The sequence below is a fragment of the Cetorhinus maximus genome, chromosome 8, assembly GCF_964194155.1.
Source record: "Cetorhinus maximus chromosome 8, sCetMax3.hap1.1, whole genome shotgun sequence".
NCBI classification, from domain to species: Eukaryota; Metazoa; Chordata; class Chondrichthyes; order Lamniformes; family Cetorhinidae; genus Cetorhinus; species Cetorhinus maximus.
The window spans coordinates 53,135,454-53,155,791 of NC_135886.1; the positions used below are offsets into that span (position 1 = coordinate 53,135,454).

General features: G+C 44.5%; 1 protein-coding gene across 3 annotated transcripts; it reads left to right on the plus strand.

The window, feature by feature from the left end:
- The first annotated feature begins 5,682 nt into the window (after positions 1–5,682).
- On the plus strand, positions 5,683–15,816 carry srsf3b (serine and arginine rich splicing factor 3b). Of its 3 annotated transcripts, XR_013577306.1 has the most exons (6): positions 5,683–6,510; positions 8,098–8,232; positions 10,317–10,783; positions 13,102–13,143; positions 13,751–13,837; positions 14,542–15,816. XR_013577306.1 is itself a non-coding variant. In XM_078546857.1 (5 exons), the coding sequence occupies exons 1-5, from the start codon at positions 6,305–6,307 to the stop codon at positions 14,567–14,569; spliced, it is 498 nt and encodes a 165-aa protein (XP_078402983.1). In that variant the 5' UTR covers positions 6,270–6,304; the 3' UTR covers positions 14,570–15,816. The 3 variants fall into 3 exon arrangements, 2 of the variants coding, with proteins under 2 accessions (XP_078402985.1, XP_078402983.1); XM_078546857.1 differs by lacking the exon at positions 10,317–10,783 and having other exon boundaries at positions 6,270–6,510; XM_078546859.1 differs by lacking the exons at positions 10,317–10,783; positions 13,751–13,837 and having other exon boundaries at positions 6,261–6,510; positions 14,542–14,707.
- The last annotated feature ends 4,522 nt before the right edge of the window (positions 15,817–20,338 follow it).

Consider the following 20,338-nt stretch of genomic DNA (forward strand, 5'->3'; position numbering starts at 1 on the left):
TTAAATGAAGAGTGCAGGAAGGCAGGCCAGAAGCAGTACCAGGCATACCTAAAAATGAGGTGTCAACCTGGTGAAGTTATAACACAGGACTACTTGCATACCAAACAGCATAAGCAGCAAGTGATAGACAGAGCTAAGTGATTTCACAACCAACAGATCAGGCCCAAGCTCTGCAGTCCTGCCACATCCAGTTGTGAATGGCGGTGGACAATTAAACAACTCACTGGAGGTGGAGGGTCCACAAATATCCCCATCCTCAATGGTGGGAAAGCACAGCACATCAGTGCAAAAGATAAGGCTGAAGCATTTGCAACAATCCTCAGCCACAAATGCTGAGTGGATGCTCCATCTCGGCCTCCTCCGGAGAGCCTCAGCATCACACGTCAGTCTTCAGCCAATTTGATTCACTTCGTATGGTATCAAGAAACGGCTGAAGGCACAGGATACTGCAAAGGCTATGGGTCCTGACAATATTCCAGCAATAGTACTGAAGACTTGTGCTCCAGAACTTGCCATGCCCCTAGCCAAGCTGTTCCAGTACAGTTACAACATTGGCATCTACCCAGCATTGTGGGATATTGCTCAGGTATGTCCTGTACACAAAAAGCAGAAGAAATCCAACCTGGCCAATTACAGCCCCATCAGTCTACTCTCGATCATCGGTAAAGTAATGGAAGGGGTCATCAACAGTGCTATCAAGCAGCACTTGCTTAGCAATAGCCTGCTCACTGACGCTCAGTTTGGGTTCCACCAGGGCCCCTCGACTCCTGATCTCATTACAGCCTTGGTTCAAACATGGGCAAAAGAGCTGAACTCCAGAGGTGAGGTGAGAGTGACTGCCCTTGAGATCAAGGCAGTATTTGACTGAGTGTGGCATCAAGGAGCCCTAGCACAACTGGAGTCAGTGGGAATCGGGGGAAAACTTTCTGCTGGTTGGAGTCATACCTAACACAAAGGAAGATGGTTGTGGTTGTTGGAGGTCAATCATCCCAGTTCCAGGACATCACTGCAGGAGTTCCTCAGGATAGTGCCCTAGGCCCAACCATCTTCAGCTGCTTCATCAATAACCTTCCTTCCATCATAAGGTTAGAAATGGGGATGTTCACTGATGATTGCACAATATTCAGCACCATTGACGACTCGTTAGATACTGAAGCAGTCCATGCCCAAATGCAGCAAATTCTGGACAATATCCAGGCTTGGGCTGAGAAGTGGCAAGTAACATTCGCGCCACACAAGTGCCTGGCAATGACCATCTCCAACAAGAGAGAATCTAACCATTGGCACTTGATGTTCAATGGTATTACCATCGCTGAATCTCTTACTGTCAACATCCTGGGGGTTACCATTGACCAGAAACTGAACTGCACTAGCCATATAAATACTGCGGCAACAAGAGCAGGTCAGAAGCTAGGAATCATGCGGCGAGTAACTCAGCTCCTGACTCCCCAAAGCCTGTCCACAATCTACAGGGGACAAGTCAGTAGTGTGATGGAATACTCTCCACTTCCCTGGATGAGTGCAGCTCCAACAACATTCAAGAAGCTTGACACCATCCAGGACAAAGCAGCCCACTTGGTTGGCACCACATCCACAAACATTCACTTCCTCCAGCACCGGCGCACAGTAGCAGCAGTGTGTACCATCTACAAGATGCACTGCAGGAACTCGCCAAGCCTCCTTTGACAGCACCTTCCAAACCCACGACCTCTACCATGTAGAAGGTTAAGAGCAGCAGAAACCAACTGGAAGTTCCCCTCTAAGCCACTCACCATCCTGACTTGGAAAAATATCGCCGTTCCTTCACTGTCGCTGGGTAAAAATCCTAGAACTCCCTTCCTAGCAGCACTGTGGATGTACCTACACCACATGGACTGCAGTGGTTTAAGAGGGTAGCTCACCACCACCTTCTCACGGGCAATTAAGGATGGACAATAAATGCTGGCCCACCCAGCAACGCACACATCCCATGAAAGAATAATAACGAAAGGCAATGCATTCCAAATCGCAACAACATGTTGCATAAACATGCTTTCCTCATTTCATCTCTGGTTCTTTCCCCAGTTACTTTAAATTTGTGTCTACTGGTTTCCAACCCTTCTGCTACTGGAAACAATTTCTCTCCATGTACTCTATCAAAACACTTCACAATTTTGAAAGCCTCATGGAATCATAGAATAGTTAGAGCACAGAAGGAGGCCCTACAGCCTGTCATGTGTGTGCTGGTTCTCACCCAGTCCCACTCCCCTGCCTTTTCCCCGTAGTCCTCCAATTTTTTTCTCCTCAGATAACTATCCAATTCTCTTTTGAAAAGCCATGAGTGAATCTGCCTCCTCCACATTCTCAGGCAGTGCAGTCCAGATCCTAGCCACTCACTGCATAAAAACGTTTTTCCTCATGTCACCTTTGGTTGTTTTGCCACTCATTTTTATATCTGTGTCTTCTGGTTCTTGATCCTCCACCAACTGGAACAGTTTCTCTTTATTTCCTCTGTCCTGACCCCTCATGATTTTGAACACCTCCATCAAGGGCAGATCCTCAACCACAAGTGGGTGCAGGATCAGCAGGAGTTGGTGATGCTGAGTGCGAATCGGGAATGCTGAGGCAGGTTGGAAATGCTGAGGAGTTGGGAGTGCTGAGGGGCAGTCAGAAATGCTGAGCAGATGTTGTAAATGCTGAGGGGAGTTGAGAATGCTGAGGGGAGCATTGGGAAAGTTGAAGGGAGTCAGGAATGCTGAGGGGGGTGTTGGGAATGTTGAAGGGAGTTGGGAATGCTGAACAGGGTTGGGAATGTTGCAGGGAGTTGGGAATACTGAGGGGGATGTCATTGGGATAGCTGAAGGGATTGGGAATGCTGAGGGGAGTTGGGAATACTGAGGGGGGGTTGGGAAAGTTGACGGGAATCAGGAATGCTGAGGGAGGTGTTGGGAATGTTGAAGGGAGTTGGGAATGCTGAACAGGGTTGGGAATGTTGCGGGGAGTTGGGAATACTGAGGGGGATGTCATTGGGATAGCTGAAGGGATTGGGAATGCTGAGGGGAGTTGGGAATACTGAGGGGGGGTTGGGAATGCCGAAGGGGGCAGTTGTTGAGAATGCTGAGGAGGGGTTGGGAATGCTGAAGGAGTTGGGAAGATTGAGGGGGGTTTGGAATGTTGAAGGAGCCGGGAATGTTGCAGGGGGTTGGGAATACTTAGGGAGGGTTGGGAATGCTGAAAGAGTTGTGAATGTTGCAGGGGGTTGGGATTGCTGAAGGAGTTGGGAATACTGAAGCGTGTTGGGAATGCTGAGGGGGGATTGTTGGGATTGCTGAAGGAGTTAGGAATACTGAGGCAGAGTTGAGAATACTGAGGAGGAGTTGGGAATGCTGAAGGAGTTGGGAATTCTGAGGCGGAGTTGGGAATTCTGAGGCGGAGGGAATACTGAGGGGGGTTGGGAATGCTGAAGGAGTTGAGAATACTGAGGTGGAGTTGAGAATACTGAGGGGGGTTCGGGAATACTGAGGGGGGTTGGGAATTTTGAAGGGGGGGGTTGGGAATGCCGAGAGGGGGGTTGTTGGGATTGCTGAGAGAGTGCGGAGCGGAATGAATGGGCGCGCTCCGCCAATCAGCGGCTGGGCTGGGGGGTGGCGAGGGGGGGCGGGGCCACGGCCTCACGTGACCCCGGCTATTTCCGTCGGTTGTGGCGCGAGGCTGCGGCCATTTTGTTTGAGCGCGAGGAGCGGGATCGGGATCAGGAGCGGAGCCAGTTAGAGAGACAGAGACAGAGCGAGAGCAGGTACCGGGGAACCCGCCACCGGGGGGAAAGGGAAAGCGGGAAGCCCGCCACCGGGGGGAGAGCGAGGATCCCGCCGCCGGAGCTAGAGGAGGCGGAGATCCGAGCCTGCAGCCTAAGCCTCGGGCCCTTCTCTCGGCGGCATGCAGCGGGTTCAGGCTCCCGGGCGACCCCGGCACGATGGGGGCCGCGGCTTCCCTGAGCTCCTCCCGGGGTGGGGTGGGGTGGCGCGGGCTGAGGGTCAGCCGGGTGGCGGGCTCGGCCTCTCCCCCACCCCCACCGCCCGGCTCGGGTGGGGCTCGGGGGCCTCGGCCGCCATTTTCTCCCGGCTCGAGTGAGAACAAAGGCAGCGGTGGAGGGCGGGCCCAACAGGCCGGCCCCATAGCCCGGGGGACGGGGAGAGGGGCTGGGGGAGGGGGAAGGAGGCCTATCCAGAGCCCAACGGGGCCTGGCTGCGGATGGCCCGGCCGAGGGGGGAGGCTCCTTGGTCGCTGGGGCCAGCGCCATGCGGTCGGGGAGCAATCCCCGCCCCGAGCTCTGTGACCGGGACCAGCCCGGCTGGAGCCTGTCTCCTGGATCATGTTCCCTCTCTCTTTGTCTCTGTGAAAACCCATCTGCAGAAACACACTTTGCCCCGGGAGTTGTGACTCTGCCTCAGGGCTGGAAAGCTCTCGGGGTTTTCGATGGCAATTAGATCATAAACACAACATTCAATTCTATTTAACAGACTCACTTTAATTTGTCAATGTACTCCGACGTAGAGAGAAGAAAGGAGAAAATTAAGAACCCAAGACCATCAGTCGAAACAAGAGGAGGCTTTTTGTCCCCGCCAGCCTGTTCCGCCATTCAATAAGATTAAATTACTTGATCTGACCTGGTTGTGGTGTTAACTCCACTTTACTGCGTGTCCCCCTTAAACCCATGCTCATCAGAAATGTAACTTGGCCTCGAATTTATTCAATAACCTGGCACACACTGCTCTCTGGGGAAGAGAATTCCAAAGATTAATGACCCTCAGGGAAGAAATTCCCCTTATGTCCATCTTAACTTGGAGGCCCCGTATTTTAACACTCGTTCTCCTAGTTCTGGATTCCCTTATGAGAGGAAACATCATTTCAGCATTCACCCTGAAGAAATTCCTTACCTCTTGTCTTAAATGGGAGACCTCTTATATTCTCTCTCTTATCTGTCTAGCCTTTGTGTCACCTTGGTTAAATCCTGTTTTTCTGGTGAGAACCTGGAGGTAGTTAATGGACCACACAGCAAGTGTCATCTCCATTTTGGGGCTTTCTCAGCTACAGGCTATTCTGTCAAAGGCTTAAGACCATAAGACACAGGAGCAGAAATTAGGCCATTCGGCCCATCGAGTCTGCTCTGCCATTCAATCATGGCTGATAAGTTTCTCAACCCCATTCTCCCGCTTTCTCCCCGTAACCTTCGATCCCCATACCAATCAAGAACCTATCTATCTCGGTCTTAAATACACTCAATGACCTGGCCTCACAGCCTTCTGTGGCAATGAATTCCCTAGATCACCACTCTCTGGCTAAAAAAGTTTCTCCTCATCTCTGTTCTAAAAGGCCTTCCCTTTACTCTGAGGCTGTGCCCTCGGGTCCTAGTCTCTCCTAGTAATGGAAACATCTTCCCCACGTCCACTCTATCCAGGCTTTTCAGTATTCTGTACGTTTCAATCAGATCCCCCCATATCCTTCTAAACTCCATCGAGTATAGACCCAGAGTCCTCAAACGCTCCTCATATGTTAAGCCTTTCATTCCTGGAATCATTCTCGTGAACCTCCTCTGGACCCTCTCCAGGGCCAGCAGCACATCCTTCCTGAGATACGGGGCCCAAAATTGCTCACCTTCCAGGTGCAATGTTGTCTTTGTATCCTGGATCTGGTTGGCTTTGCCTGCTGTTTTGATACAGCATTTTAAACAGACTTGACTCAGTTAGAAATGCCAGGGCTTTGTATGCTCGAGGTTTTTGAATCCTGAAACCTATCTGTGGAATGTACAGCATTCCAGCTGTTCAAGTTTTGCTTTGGGGAGTTTTATGACCATTCCCACAGACACTGGTCTGGAATTACTTGGTTTGTAGTGGTTTCAGCATTCCTCCTGTGGGATAGTAACTGTTGTGCTGCTTTCATTACACCCTTTCTGTGATTTTTGAAGGGCGCAGTAGTGCAATGGACACAACTGTGTATGGAGCTTTCATACCTACTTGATAAATATTGGGGCTAGATGCAATATTTTCTGCATTGCTTCGTGTCTTACAGAATGTTTTAGGATTAGAACACGATGTCCTTTAATGTCCTCTACCTCACCACAACAGTGTTGTCAAGTGATTCCAAATTACTTCCTGAATTATTTAGTATCGCTCGTTGTGTTGCCTATTTTTGATGTATTAAATTACTGTATTGTGTAGTTTTTTCTGGAATGCCTCAAGGGTTGGCATTACTTAGTGTAAGTATTCTCTTGTCTGAAATGGGCCCAAAACTTTTATGTTAACTTGTCATATCCCATGTTCCAGCCATGAATCATGGTTCGTGTCCTCTAGACTGCAAGGTGTACGTTGGAAACCTTGGAAATAATGGGAACAAGACTGAGCTGGAGAGATCGTTTGGATATTATGGCCCACTCCGCAGTGTGTGGGTTGCCCGGAACCCACCTGGGTTTGCTTTTGTTGAGTTCGAAGATCCACGTGATGCTTCGGATGCAGTCAGAGAGCTTGATGGAAGGTAATTATTTATCTCCCTGATGTTGGTTTCACTTCTGAACAAGCTGTTTGCAGTTTTGCACTTTTCTGTGACATTCCTCAGTAAGTAGTAAGGACAGTGTGCTGTTTCCTGATGAATTGAGATTTCTGTAATGTTTGGCCTGTAAAAAATGCTCCACCTAATGGTCAGAATGAGAAGGCAGCACCCAACAGCCCTGAAAGCCTTTGATGGTTTCCAAGTGTCCATTTTGTGTGACTGCAACTTTGAGCTACTTGTCAGATAAAGTACTGCAACAGGATAGCAATTACTGATTGCGTGCTTAAAAACATTTGCTGGTGGCAAGGTTAATGCTGTAAGCAATAACATTATCTAAATGTATTAAATGATACAACTTGTGATATTTGTACAGTTTTCCTCATTCCAGCCTCTATTCTTCCCGTTGTGACCAGTTTAACTGACTCCAGTAGAGTATTTGGAGCTTTCATCCAGCAGTGCAAAAAAATTGACATTTTAATTATTTGGATTTGAGAACCATACAGGGCAAAAAAACTGAGAGCCACCTAAACATTTCCCTTTTTCTATAAAAGTGGGTGGTGAATAAAACTTTGTGGAAGACTATTTTTGATTTTCACACTTACTCTAACCACACATTACCATTTAACTTGTACATTGAGCCATGTTTCAATCCCTATACCTACTTTAAGAATTGTCGTGTTGCTTGTAAAATCACTACTAGTAAACCTATTATAACATGCTGGGTGTAACCTCTGCTGGTGCCTGTTTATGGATGACTGCCACCTTTGATGATAAACATAGCAATATAATTGCTGTATTTGCTAAGTTGTTCTAGACTATACCATGTGTTTCCGTTTTGAGAGTCAGTTCATTATGAACCTGGCTTCCATTAGTCTAGGTGTTTCAGTCCTTGAATGGATGGGACCTTTCTGCATAACTACATTTATTCATGGTTAGAGGTGGTTAACCACGGATGTGCTATATCGAACATCTTGGGATCCAAACAATATTTTCTTCCGAGCAATTAGTTCTTGTTAAATGTGTACTGGATAACGCAAAAGCTCAATGCACTTGATACCGTGAAACAGACCCCCATTGCTCTCTCCTGGCTTCAGAAATATCTGCTACTGAGCATCGAACTCGTGTTGTCTGTGGAACTTGGCGACTGCCATAGGAATGAGCCTGTCATGTGGGCCAGTAATTTTATTTCACTGTTGCCATTTGGAATCTGTGATAGTTACCTCCTAAGATGGTGTTCTTGCTGTATTTCACTGGACTGGGCAAAGGGGGAGCTGCACTGAACCCATCTTTCCTATCTTGCCATGTTCCCTATTGTTCTTTGCACGCTTGCTCATGATGTGAAGATTAGTTACCCAAAGCTAGCTGTTTCAGCTTTCTTGAATGAGACATGATTAACTCTTCACACATCAGATGTAGGTAGCTATCAAATATTGAGGCTGCCGATGAGTTTACTGATGGATAAATCAATCTAGTGGAGGTACAAAGGGCTGTATTTTGTAACTGTACCTGTGCCTTTGTGTTTGCAGGATGGGTTGCTTGAGCGTGAAGTGTTTGTTTGTATTGCTTTTTCAGGAATCTTTGTGGCTGCCGTGTTCGTGTAGAACTATCCAATGGGGAGAGACGCATTCGTAACCGTGGCCCGCCTCCAGCGTGGGCCAGGCGTTCTCGTGAGGATTATCGCCGCAGGAGCCCCCCGGTTCGGCGCAGGTAACACCAGAAAGCTTTGCCTTTTGATGTAGCTTTGCATGCAAAAATTCATTTTTAAAAATTGTAATTTTCCATCTGTGTAATTCATGTATTTGAGCTGTTTGCTTGATGTAACAGCTACTAGTGATGGGCGACATAGTTTTGAACAACAGCCTGAATTTTCCTCATAATGTGTTCAGTTGCATTTTAATGTGTATGTATATAGGGAAAGACTGCACATGATCCTCAAGTGGGTTGTCAGCAGGGATGTCATGATGAGGATACCTATTTAAAATGCATGCTATCACTTGGATAAGGACTGCTTCCTTGGGGTGCTAGTTGAACACCCGGTATCCAAGCTATTGCGGTATATATGGAGTTGTCCAAGTGGCTAGTAACCTATGCATGGACATCCCATAAATGCTGTGCTGTTGCTGTTAACACCAGTAAGTGCGCAACTGTGGCTATTGATAGCTTTGACTTGCAGCAACACAGTGGCAATGCCAACCTTACAGTGGTGGCCATATATTGGTTCACATTGTTGATCTTGATGTTTAACCTATATTCCTTGCAAGCAGTTTCAACTGTCTGAATGAAAGGCCTCCCATTGAGTTGCCCCATAACAATCAGCTTAGGTTGTGCTCTTGTATAAGGAGGGACACCATGACATCCCTAGTTGCCAGGCCCAGTAGACTGTGTTTCGTCCTCAAAGCTGGAAACGCACCACATGTAAATGAAGTGGCCACCTGCTCGTGTGTTGTGGTAAGGCTATTGCCATTTCTGCTCTCTGGCACTGCTGGTCCAAGAGCTTTAACTTTTGCTTATTCATATTACAGTGTCATAAATTATTTTGAGCTTTGGTACTAAAGCATTGCTTGCAAGGAGATCAGAATTGGTCAGTTTGGGTATTAAATTGAGGCCATGATTGGAAAATGCAAATAGTTTCACACTCTCTGCTTTTTCTAAATTCTAATCTAGCATTTGTAAAGCTGCTGTAGGATCAGTTTCTAGTAATGAGCTTTTAATAAGCTTCCCTTCAACAATCATAATCCAGTGTGAAGTGATCTGTCCTCATTTAGCATGTAGAAATGTTTGAACATACAGACCAGTTCTGTATCTCCAAAATCAATATTTTTGTACTATTGCAAAAAAAAACTGGACTTGCTGAACCAGCATTCCCTTTAATTACATGAATAAAGATGGAAAATCTGATGTGAAAGTTGATTCCAAATTCTGTTTTCAGAAAATGAGTTTGCCTTTAGAGGGAATGCTGGGGAGAGAGGTCTTTGGGTTACCAGAGGTTAAGATAAAGATTTCACAAATATTTTCAAACCATGATTTCAAACTTTTCTGCTGTACAAGATGTTAATTGCTTAAATTTCAGTTGAGTAACAATCTTTGCCTAGGCTTTATCTGAACCACTGGTTTGCTAAGCTTACTAGTGCAGCCTGAGAGCTTATGCAGAGGGCAATGAGTTGAGATTATTTCTGGGGTGCACTGTTGCCTTTTGAAGCTACACTGAGGCATATTGCACTCCAGTCTGGGGTTCCTTCTGCAATAGTTTGTTGACTGAGTTTAACATGGGAGGCAGACCTTTCCTCTTCCCTGTTGTGGAAGAGTTTGCTGGCAGTAAAGTAAGTCTCGTTAAAACAGCCCACGGCTGAAAGTTACCCGTTTAAGCTCAGTGCTGTAGCTCAGCCTAACTCATGGTCACATTTGTGATGCAACTGGATTTTTGACATCCAACCATGGCAGTGTTGACACATCTCGTTCCCTGATGGGGTAAGAATTCTGCTTTCCACAAAGAGGAGCCTTGTGCAGGTTAGTGACTCTTGATTATTATTTGCATTCAGAAGGAACCCTAATTAGCAGATTTATAACTTGCATAGCATGTTGCTGCATTCTGGCCAGTTGCAATGAGATTGATGCAAAAGTGTTGTAAGGTTAGATATTGCTGTTTTGCATTGTCACTCATCACTAATGGCTAAATGATTTAATAGTCAAGATTGGTTTTACTGATGGCTTGTCTGTTGCACTATTTATTTTTTAAAGATGCATTTTTATCCATTTATTTATATATTAATAAAAATGAACCCCCCTTGCAGAGTCACCATCATGCCTCTTCTCACCACCCTTCGAATCTACATTAGCCAGTCAACTAGCCCTTTCAGCGTCATGTGACCAGCGCGCCCCAATCAGCTTGGCTGGTGTCGGTATCACATGACCAAGGCATGTCCAGTCGTCAGGTTGCACCACCGCCCTTTGGTTCCCAAGCATGCTGTTTCTCAGCCTCTTCTCCAACCATGACCAATCGGCAGCGGCTGCCTCAACTGCCCGCACATTTCTGGTCAATCAGCTGTTTACTTTACTCGTTGTCTCCACAACAGCAGCCGAACACTCAGCATTTGTCTCAGCAGCCTTCGACTAAATAAAAAGCAGGAAAAAAACCACTACACCCCCCTCTGCCAACCAAATACCACGCATCTGGCAAACCTTTTCAGCAAATTCTACCTGGCCGTCAGTCCGGCAGCCTCACCTCTCCATTTCTAGCTTGTTGAAAACCAAAAGACTAGTAAGTTTTTCCTGCTTTATACAATAGTCTACTGCTGGTATAATGGAGTAAGCTTTTTGACAAGGTAAAGAGACTACAGTGTTCTGTTAGGGGCTGGCTGTGTAAAGACTAAATTTAACTTCTGTTTAAAGAAAAATTCTCATGTATAGAGGTAGTAAGGCTTTTGCACTTGTGTTCTGAAATAACTTAAAATCTTCGTAGTGTAATGTCCTTTGCTAGATTGTACAGTCTTAAGCCTGTGGCATTTGTCACCTATTTTCAAATCTAAGTGCAAAAAATGTCTTAAGTGGGCCAGAATAACTCTGAAGGGGTGTGCCATTTGCCTGAACATTGGTGCTGAAATTGAGGGACAAGTGACATGGGAATCAGGTTAGCATTTTAAACTTTAATTAATATCACCTGACTCATTGCTGTATTAAATTTCAGATCTTTGTTCTCAAGTTTGGCAGGTCATAGCCATCATCATTTCAGTGGACCTTGAGCTAAATGGTACACAATGTAACCGTGGTTCACTTGAGGCCTCATCTGAGCTTTTACAAAAGTTAAAAGCAGGCATTTGGTTCCCTTGAGAGCTGGCCTGGCCCTGGTGATGGAAGTGTAGTTGGGATTGGTGTGTTCTAGAGATATAGGCTAAGTGAAATGGATAGTCCTTGGTGCAGGAAAAACACAGCATGGTGGAAAAAATCTCAACGGGGCACCTGGCTGTCTAGTTAACCAAAAGTGGTGCCTGAGCTGCATTGAATACAGTGGCCATGTGGTGCCAGCTGTCCAGCAGTAGCTAGCCATCTTGGTGATATTGATGTCCTAATTGCTTTTTCTTCCTTTAAAACCCAGCCCTGGATTTTTTCCACTATGAGGACGGTGTACAGTAGTGGCTTAATCAGGCAATGGCTTGTTGCTAGTTCAGCACAATGCTGTCAATCTTCCTATGGCAACCATTATTAGCCACGTAAAAACGCACAAAGCCTTAAGCTTTTTCCCATATTGTAATCGATAATGATAGGGGTTGATCTTTTGCTGAGTGAAGGTGTCCAGTATTGGCTTCTCAACTCCCAGCAGCCCCATTTTCATGTAAAATTGTCATGTGGTCTGTTGTTGCCTTCAGAATTAACTTGTGTTAGTAAGCCACTACTCTGTGCATTGTGTCCTCAATTAAGTGAAGCAGGTTAATGTGCAAGTTATTGAGGATTCAGAGTTCAGGCCTGCAGACACTGCAGTGAATCATCTAATTTGGAATTAAAGCCAGTTAATCCAAACAATTCAGCGTTAACAGAACACTTTTCCATGTGGGCTTAAGTATGTACAGTGTGTTGAATTGTTACAGCTATGTATCTAAATTTAAAAGCTGTGCTAAGATAGAGCTGTTTCATGCACCTTAAGTTGCACCCAGGGATGGAAATCTTACAGGTCACTCGCCTGTGCAAGGGCATTTGTCTCTGTCAACCAAACTAAAATGGTGAATGACTCTTGCTATTTGAGCTTTCCTGTAGCTCACTGAGGGCCTCTGCTGGCAGTAAGTGCCAGGAGCATTCTTGCAGATGCTGGTACCACACTAAGGTCCTGAATGCTTACTGACCCTTGATCAGTACACTCATTAAACATTTTCCATCTCTGCTGCTAATCTGTAGGTTCCTTTAACGCTGTGTGCAGTTAATGTGTTCAATTGTAGCAAGAATCTTTAAGCATTTCCTATTATTGAGGTTACATTACACCAATGCAGGGTTTTCAGGAAGGGATTCTTCATCTCGTACAGATCCACCAACAGCTGAGAGATCAGTTGATCTGTTTCCTTGTTAGTTCAGCAAAGGGTGTAAATTTGTAGTTTGATTTCCTCACCCTTGCTGGTTTGTTTGTCCCTTTTTGTGTAAAATAGTGTTGACCCTGACCCCGATCTCTTCATTGGCTTCCAGTATTTCACATTTCTGTTTAAAATTTTTTAAATAATTGGTAATACTTTCCTGTGTTAAGCCAATGGCTTATTTGTGATTTAAGTTTTTTAGTAAATTGATCAGAAGTCCTTCTGCGCTAATAGACTCCAGGTTATAGGTCCAATAATGAGAACCCTGCAATGGTGTTTGGTCATCTTCAAGCTTCATCAAGCTGTCATTCTGCGTAGATTGATTTTAATCTTCAGTCAGATTTTTATGCAGGCGGTTTGTTAAACTTCAGGTACAGATATTAAAGTGTTGAATTACCTTTACTAGTGAGCAGGGGTTATTGGGACCAGCTGTGGTCGAGTAGCTTGGTACTTTGTACCGGTCATTGTGCAAGGACAGCAGTCAGTTCACTTCCTAACTGGTCTCCCTTCTCGCTTGTAGATCACCACCTCGCCGAAGGAGCTTCAGCAGGAGTAGGAGCAGGTACGAATCACAATGCTTGTGGAGTCTAAAACTAAATGATCCATGCTGAATGATGGGGTGGGAATATTTGTCTTTGATCATTCTCTAACCTTTTCATCATAATTATTCACACTCTTTTTAATACTGTTCCAGTCACATTATCCTGCATGTTCCCCCTAGTCCCTGCAACTTCATTGGGTTGGGATTGACTGAGCCCATTGGCTCCTACTCAAACTCATTTTTTTTCTAGAGCCCCTGAAGAAATCACATTGTTTCAAATTATTGGTTAGTTCTGTTTTTTGTGGGGAAGCTTGAATTATCGGGAGTAGATGGAATTTGTGTGGAATACCACTTCTATCCTTGCAACTACCTTTTTAAAACATCTGGGCAAAATAGATTCCATTGTGTCTTAATTGCTTGTTACTTGAATGTTGGGTCACTCCCAGTGCAGAGTGTGTGTTTGGGGGCGGTGAGTATGTTTATAATAGGGGGAAGCACTGCTCCTTTATGCTTGACCTGTATGACTATTGAATACATGTTGGATTCTTTGCTGGGTAGAACCAGGATGTTTGCCAAAACAGGTCTCGGTAGATCTCGTGGTCTAATAGCACGCTTGACTTTACTGTAGGTCCCTCTCGAGGGATCGTAGGAGAGAGAGGTCCCTGTCCAGGGAGAGGAACCACAAACAATCTCGCTCCTTCTCCAGGTCTCGCAGGTAAGTTGGAATGGTGTGAAACTTGAGTAGATTAGTTTTGTTCACCCTCTGGGTGGGGATCTGGAATTCACTGCCTGAAAGGGTGGTAGAGGTAGAAACCATCATAACATTAAAGGGTTCCCAGATATGCACTTAGAAGTGCTGTAACCTACAGAGATATGGACTGAGCTTGAATGTGGGGATTAGGCTGGATAGCTTCTTGTCGTCTCCTGTGGACTGTTGCTACATGGCCATCTTCCTAGCTCTGAATTTCTATGGCTCTCTGACTAATACAACACAAATACTAATGCTATGGTAAAGGAGGGTTGGCTCTTACACCTTGCATATTTGTGGGTTTACACAAAGTGCTGTTTCCATTTAGGTCGCTCTAGATATTCCTTTTTAATGCTGCAGAACACGGGAATGTGACAGTTTTGGATCCTAACTACTGTAAAGGCATTCACTACATTAATTGTAACAGTTTGGATTGCGATAACTGAATCCTTCTGATTAGTATCCAAAAATAGTGGGTATCTTGGGGATGTTGAAAATTCAGTGGGGTTCTTAATGTAATTTTAATGCTTGTAGAAAGCCATAGGGTACTTGTGCACAAGAATGCAGAAATTTATAGAATGTGCACAGGGTCCTCTGGTTTGGTGTTGAAAGGACACAATGGAATCTTTTCCAGGTGCTGTGTTCTAAACCTTATTTCTCTTCTGTTTTAGCCGCTCCAGGTCAAACGATAGGAAGTAAATCTGAAGCATAGTGGCCTTTGTGAAGATCCATGTACAGACTTGTCGGAGTTGTTAAGAATGTGATTTGCATTTGTTTAATAGACTCGACGTGTAGTCAATTGCATTTTTTACCCTATTTTAGCTGTTCATTGTCTTTCTTTTCATGTATTCTATAATGTAACCAGTGATGAGATTTTCAGATGCAGAAATTGTCAAACCTGTGAATTATGGGCAGAGTTGAGCTTTTTATAAAGGCGGGATTGTATTGTGGGCAGACCACTGATTGCTTACCTACTGCATTGACGTTGAGGGTGCATTTTCATCTGTTTCTGGATTCGAAAAGCTTGTCCCATCTCCAGCAGATCTGGTGGAAATGATCCCTGTCCGCAACCCCAAGTTGATCTGATCAACATAGTTTTAGTTCATTTCTGGGTTATTGGCAGATAACCATCCTAAGCCTGGTAGGCTTTTTAACACAAGTTTGTGGCATGTGCTGTTTAACCTGTGCCATGCCACTTGGGGTTATGTGCTGAGAGTTTTTGTTTTGTATTTACTGGTTTTTCATGTGTTTTCTAAGAGACCTGCAAGCAGACATCTAAACTTTGGCTTGCTATTTGTAAATCCTGTGCTTGTCAGTTTGTGGTAGTCAGTTATGTGCAGTGCTTTGGACATCACTGGAACAGAAATAGTTCTGTAGTGACCACATTAGAATATATTGGAATATTCTATTGTGTATATAAGGAATGTGCTCTATGACATTCAATCGTAATTAATATTATCGTCGAGGTAGAGGAGTCTTGCAGGTTTCGAGAATGCCTTGTATCTTGCCAGCTCCTCACCTGAAATTGGAAGAATTGAATTGAGACATTTAGGAAAGTGACATTTCTTGCTACCAGCTAATTAACTTTACCTGCATGAATATCACAGATACTGGCTGCAGCCCAAGAGGGTACCAATCAATTTGGGACGTCAGGCATGCTTTGACCTGGTTAGCTTTGAGTTGTGTGCTCACGCCCATGAGATTGGTGAGCTGCTGTTTCCTATGCTGGAAATGCTTTATATTGAGTCCTTTTCTCATTTACTGCATTGTAAATATTGTATGTGGCTTGTTGCCCTGCCCTGACTGTATCTTGTCCATTGGTGATGTTGAGGAGAAGATGCAGCAATACAATTTTCTCCCTTGTGATCCTGTTCCTGCCTTCACACTGCACCATTCGTACGCTGTTTTGTGACTTTCTTGGAAATAAACTTTGGTTACACAACAAATTCTGGTGTGGTTTATTGATTTTTAAGTGCATTCGTTATGGGTGTGACCGCTTGTTAAATGCAGAGATTCCACTTCTGAGGCAAGGGGGTGTCCCTGTTCTAGTATTGTACATTCTAGCTCCCAGATACTGTTTGGCACAATGAGTGACCCTGACAGTGTGCATGTTCATTGTTATTGTTCTATCCCCATGTGCAGTCTCATGGGTTTAAACCAACCCAGGAGTGTTGCTAGAGGACAGTTAGGGATGGGCAATAAATGCTGGCCTAGCCAGTGACACCCACATCCCGTGAATGAATAAAAGTCGGACATAAATTAAAATTGTTCAGAAATAGTGATCAGATGGGAAACACGAGTCACGTTAAGTTGAGTTTGGACTGTGTAAATTAGGGTGGTTAGTATAAGGTTGAATCACTTGGGATTGTGATGATGTGACAATTGGAGACCTGGCTTCAAGGAGAAAGATGGGCATTATACTTGCCTTAATGTATGCAGGATTGGTGGGGGGTGGGTGTGGAGATGAAGGGGATGGGTGGTTGTATTGAGCAAAATATGCTTAGTAGAAAGGGATGGTATACAGGAGGGTTCAAAGAATATATTGTAACAACCTCTGACCTGGAAGCAATACAGTGAAGGAGAATTTGTAAAAGCAAAATGCTGATGCTGGAAATAAACACAAACAAGGTGCTGGAAATACTCAGGCTTGGCAGCATCTGTGGAAATGAAAACAACTAACATTTCGAGTTGAATATGGCTAATGGACACTTCTACCTGCCTTGGACCTTAACCCACCACTGAACATCAAGCCATTGTTTCCAGGACTGTCACTGACTTCATTTCCTTTGGAGATCTTCCCTCCACAGCCTCGCACTTCATAGTCCCCCAACTGCATATAGCATGCTTCTACCTCCCCCAAAATCCACAAACAGGACTGTCCTAGTAGACTCATTATTTCAGCCTGTTCCTGCCCCACAACTTATTTCTTCCTATCTTGACTTTTTTTTCCTTTCCTTGTACAGTCCCCGCCTACATTCGTGATTTTTCTTGACACCTACATCATTTCGATAATTTTCAGCTTCCTGGCCCTTTCACCTCTTCACATTCAAGGGAAATTGATCATTTGCCTGTTAACTCCTTTTTAAATTTGCATTGATTCTGATTCATTTTATTAAAGTAAAAATACAAAAAGTGGCATCTTGTTGGTAATTTACTGAATGGCCCCAAAATTTGGTTATTTTGGTTTATGGTTTCCTTGGGATCGTAGCAATATTTAGTTAGAATAATGGAACAACAGAGTTGCTTGTATGCTACTGGGTGGAGACTTAAGGCCACCAAATAATGGGAAGGTAGAGTTTCAAATTTGCAAGCAAATTGAGATGCAAGAACATAAACAGTGGTACTTGGGAGTGTCAATTAACCTAACATAGACTGGGAAAATAGTAAAAGCAGAGGGAAGGAATTCCTGAAGTATGTGATCTTGATCAATATTTCCAGTCTGACAAAGGAAGCAGTGCATCACAGACCTTCCCTTTTTTATCCCCCCCTCAATTTCTCCAACCCCAAACCCCCTTATGTCTAATTGCTTAAAATCTGTCAAATCCTTTAACTTCCAGATCTGATGAAAGGTTAACTCTGCTTCTCTGCTGCTTTCTCCACAAGTGCTCCTGGACTCGAGTGTTTCCAGTCTTTTGTCATTTTAGAAGCCGTGCTGGATGTAGTCCTGTGGATGAAGTGCAGGAACATTTGGGAAATACCAATCGCTTTTATTTGTTGAGTAATTATGGAAAAGGTGAGGAAAAAGAGTGAAAATACACAACTGGAGGAAGCCTAATTTAAATTAATTGGATCTAGCCCATATGGATTGGATTCAAAAAGATAAGTAAAACAGTAAATAAGCAATCTGAGATCTTCAAAGAGCAGATAGTTTAGGTACAGCATAGACACTTCCCTTTGAGGAAGAATAAGAGTGATCCAAACAAGCTCTCAACGATACATGATTAAATTGAAGTAGAAGAATGGGGTTTACAATTGTCATTCATAATTCAGTCTAGAATGAAGCTGATAAAGAAAATGTGGAGAATTGAAGGAAGAGTGGCAACAAGTGTATGAAAACAAGCTAGTGATCAACATAAATCTGAAAGCCTTTCATATACCGATAATGAAAGGATAGTCAGTGGACTGATGGGGCCAAAAGGTGTTGTGGAAGCAGAGAGCATAGCTGAGATATTGACTGGATGTTTTGCATCTTTTTTCACTAAATAGGATGTCACAGTAGAAGTGGAGGCAGTAGAGCAATTGGGTAAAGTAGCAAAGTCAGCGGGTTGGGATTGAATGCATTGAAGGAAGTAAGGGTGGAAAGTTGTCGAGACTATAGCCACAACCTTTCAATCTTCCTTTTATATATGGGAATGATGCCAGAGGACTAGAGGATCGTAAACATTACACCCTGTTCATGAAAAGTGGAGAGGGAAAAACATGACAATTGCAAACACTGGCCGTGTATCAGTTTTTGAGCCAATCAGGGCAAAATTAATTGTCACAATAAGTGTAGACGAATGAATGCTAGCACACCTGTTTTAAGTAAATTGTGTCTAACTTGATTGCGTTTGTGGGCTTGGGTATACAGGCCATATCATGAAAGTTTGCTGCTAAAACAACACTTGGGGAGATATAATGACCTGTAAGGAGGATAGTAACAGAATTCACAAAACAGACTTGTGGAATGAACAGGCAGACGCGATTTAGTGCAGAGAAGTGTGAAGTAGTACATGAGAGGCAATGTAAAATAAATGGTATAATTTTAAATTTCCACATCAAATGTTTGGATGAGATGTTAAAAGGAGGCCCCATCTGCCTGTTGAAGTGGATATAACAGATTCCGTGGCAATAGTTTGAAGAGCAGGGCAGTTATCTCTGGCTGATATTTATCCATCAGTTAGCATCACAAACAAATATTATAAAAGCAAAAAACTGCAGATGCTGGAAATCCAAAACAAAAACAAAAATACTTGGAAAAACTCAGCAAGTCTGGCAGCATCTGCAGAGAGGAACACAGTTAACGTTTCGAGTCCGAATGACCCTTCAACAGAACTAAGGAAAAATAGAAGAGAGGTGAAATATAAGCTGGTTTAAGGGGAGGGGGGTGGGACAAGTAGAGCTGGATAGAGGGCCAGTGATAGGTGGAGATAACCAAAAGATGTCTCAGACAAAAGGACAAAGGTATTGAAGGTGATGATATTATCTAAGGAATGTGCTAATTAAGGGTAGAAAGCAGGACGAGCAAGGTACAGATAGCCCTAGTGGGGGTGGGATGGGGTGAAGGAATTGAAAAAGGCTAAAAGGTAGAGATAAAACAATGGATGGAAATACATTTAAAAATAATGGAAATAGGTGCGAAAAGAAAAATCTATATAAATTATTGGGGGGAAAAGGGGGATCGGAAAGGGGGTGGGGATGGAGGAGAGAGTTCATGATCTAAAATTGTTGAACTCAATATTAAGTCCGGAAGGCTGTAAAGTGCCTAGTCGGAAGATGAGATGCTGTTCCTCCAGTTTGCATTGAGCTTCACTGGAACAATGCAGCAGGCCAAGGATGGACAAGTGGGCATGAGAGCAGGATGGAGTGTTGAAATGGCAAGCGACAGGGAGGTCTGGGTAATGCTTGTGGACAGACCGAAGGTGTTTTGCAAAGCGGTCACCCAGTCTGCGTTTGGTCTCTCCAATGTAGAGGAAACCACATTGGGAGCAACGAATGCAGTAGACTAAATTGAGGGAAGTGCAAGTGAAATGCTGCTTCACTTGAAAGGAGTGTTTGGGCCCTTGGACAGTGAGGAGAGGGGAAGTGAAGGGGCAGGTGTTGCACCTTCTGCGGTTGCATCGGAAGGTGCCGTGGGAAGGGGTTGAGGTGTAGGGGGTGATGGAGGAGTGGACCAGGGTGTCCCGGAGGGAACGATCCCTGCGGAATGCCGCCGGGGGGTTGAAGGGAAGATGTGTTTGGTGGCGGCATCATGCTGGAGTTGGCGGAAATGGCGGAGGATGATCCTTTGAATGTGGAGGCTGGTGGGGTGATAAGTGAGGACAAGGGGGGCCCTATCATGTTTCTGGGAGGGAGAGGAAGGCGTGAGGGCGGATGCGCGGGAGATGGGCCGGACACGGTTGAGGGCCCTGTCAACCACCGTGGGTGGAAAACCTCGGTTAAGGAAGAAGGAAGACATGTCAGAGGAACTGTTTTTGAAAGTGGCATCATCAGAACAGAATACAAACAAATATTATCTGGTCGTTATCATATTGCTTTTTGTGGGAGTTTGCTGTGCATATATTGGGTGCTGCATTTCCTACATTACAGCAGTGACTACACCTCAAAAGTACTTCTTTGGCTATAAAGAGTTCTGAGACGTTGGCTGGTCATGAAAGGAGCTATAAGAATGCAAGTCTGGCTTTACAATTTTTAAAAGATGCAAGTCCATAGAGGTATAACTGTACATAGACAAATCTTTGAAGGTGGCAGAACAAATAAATAAGTCTT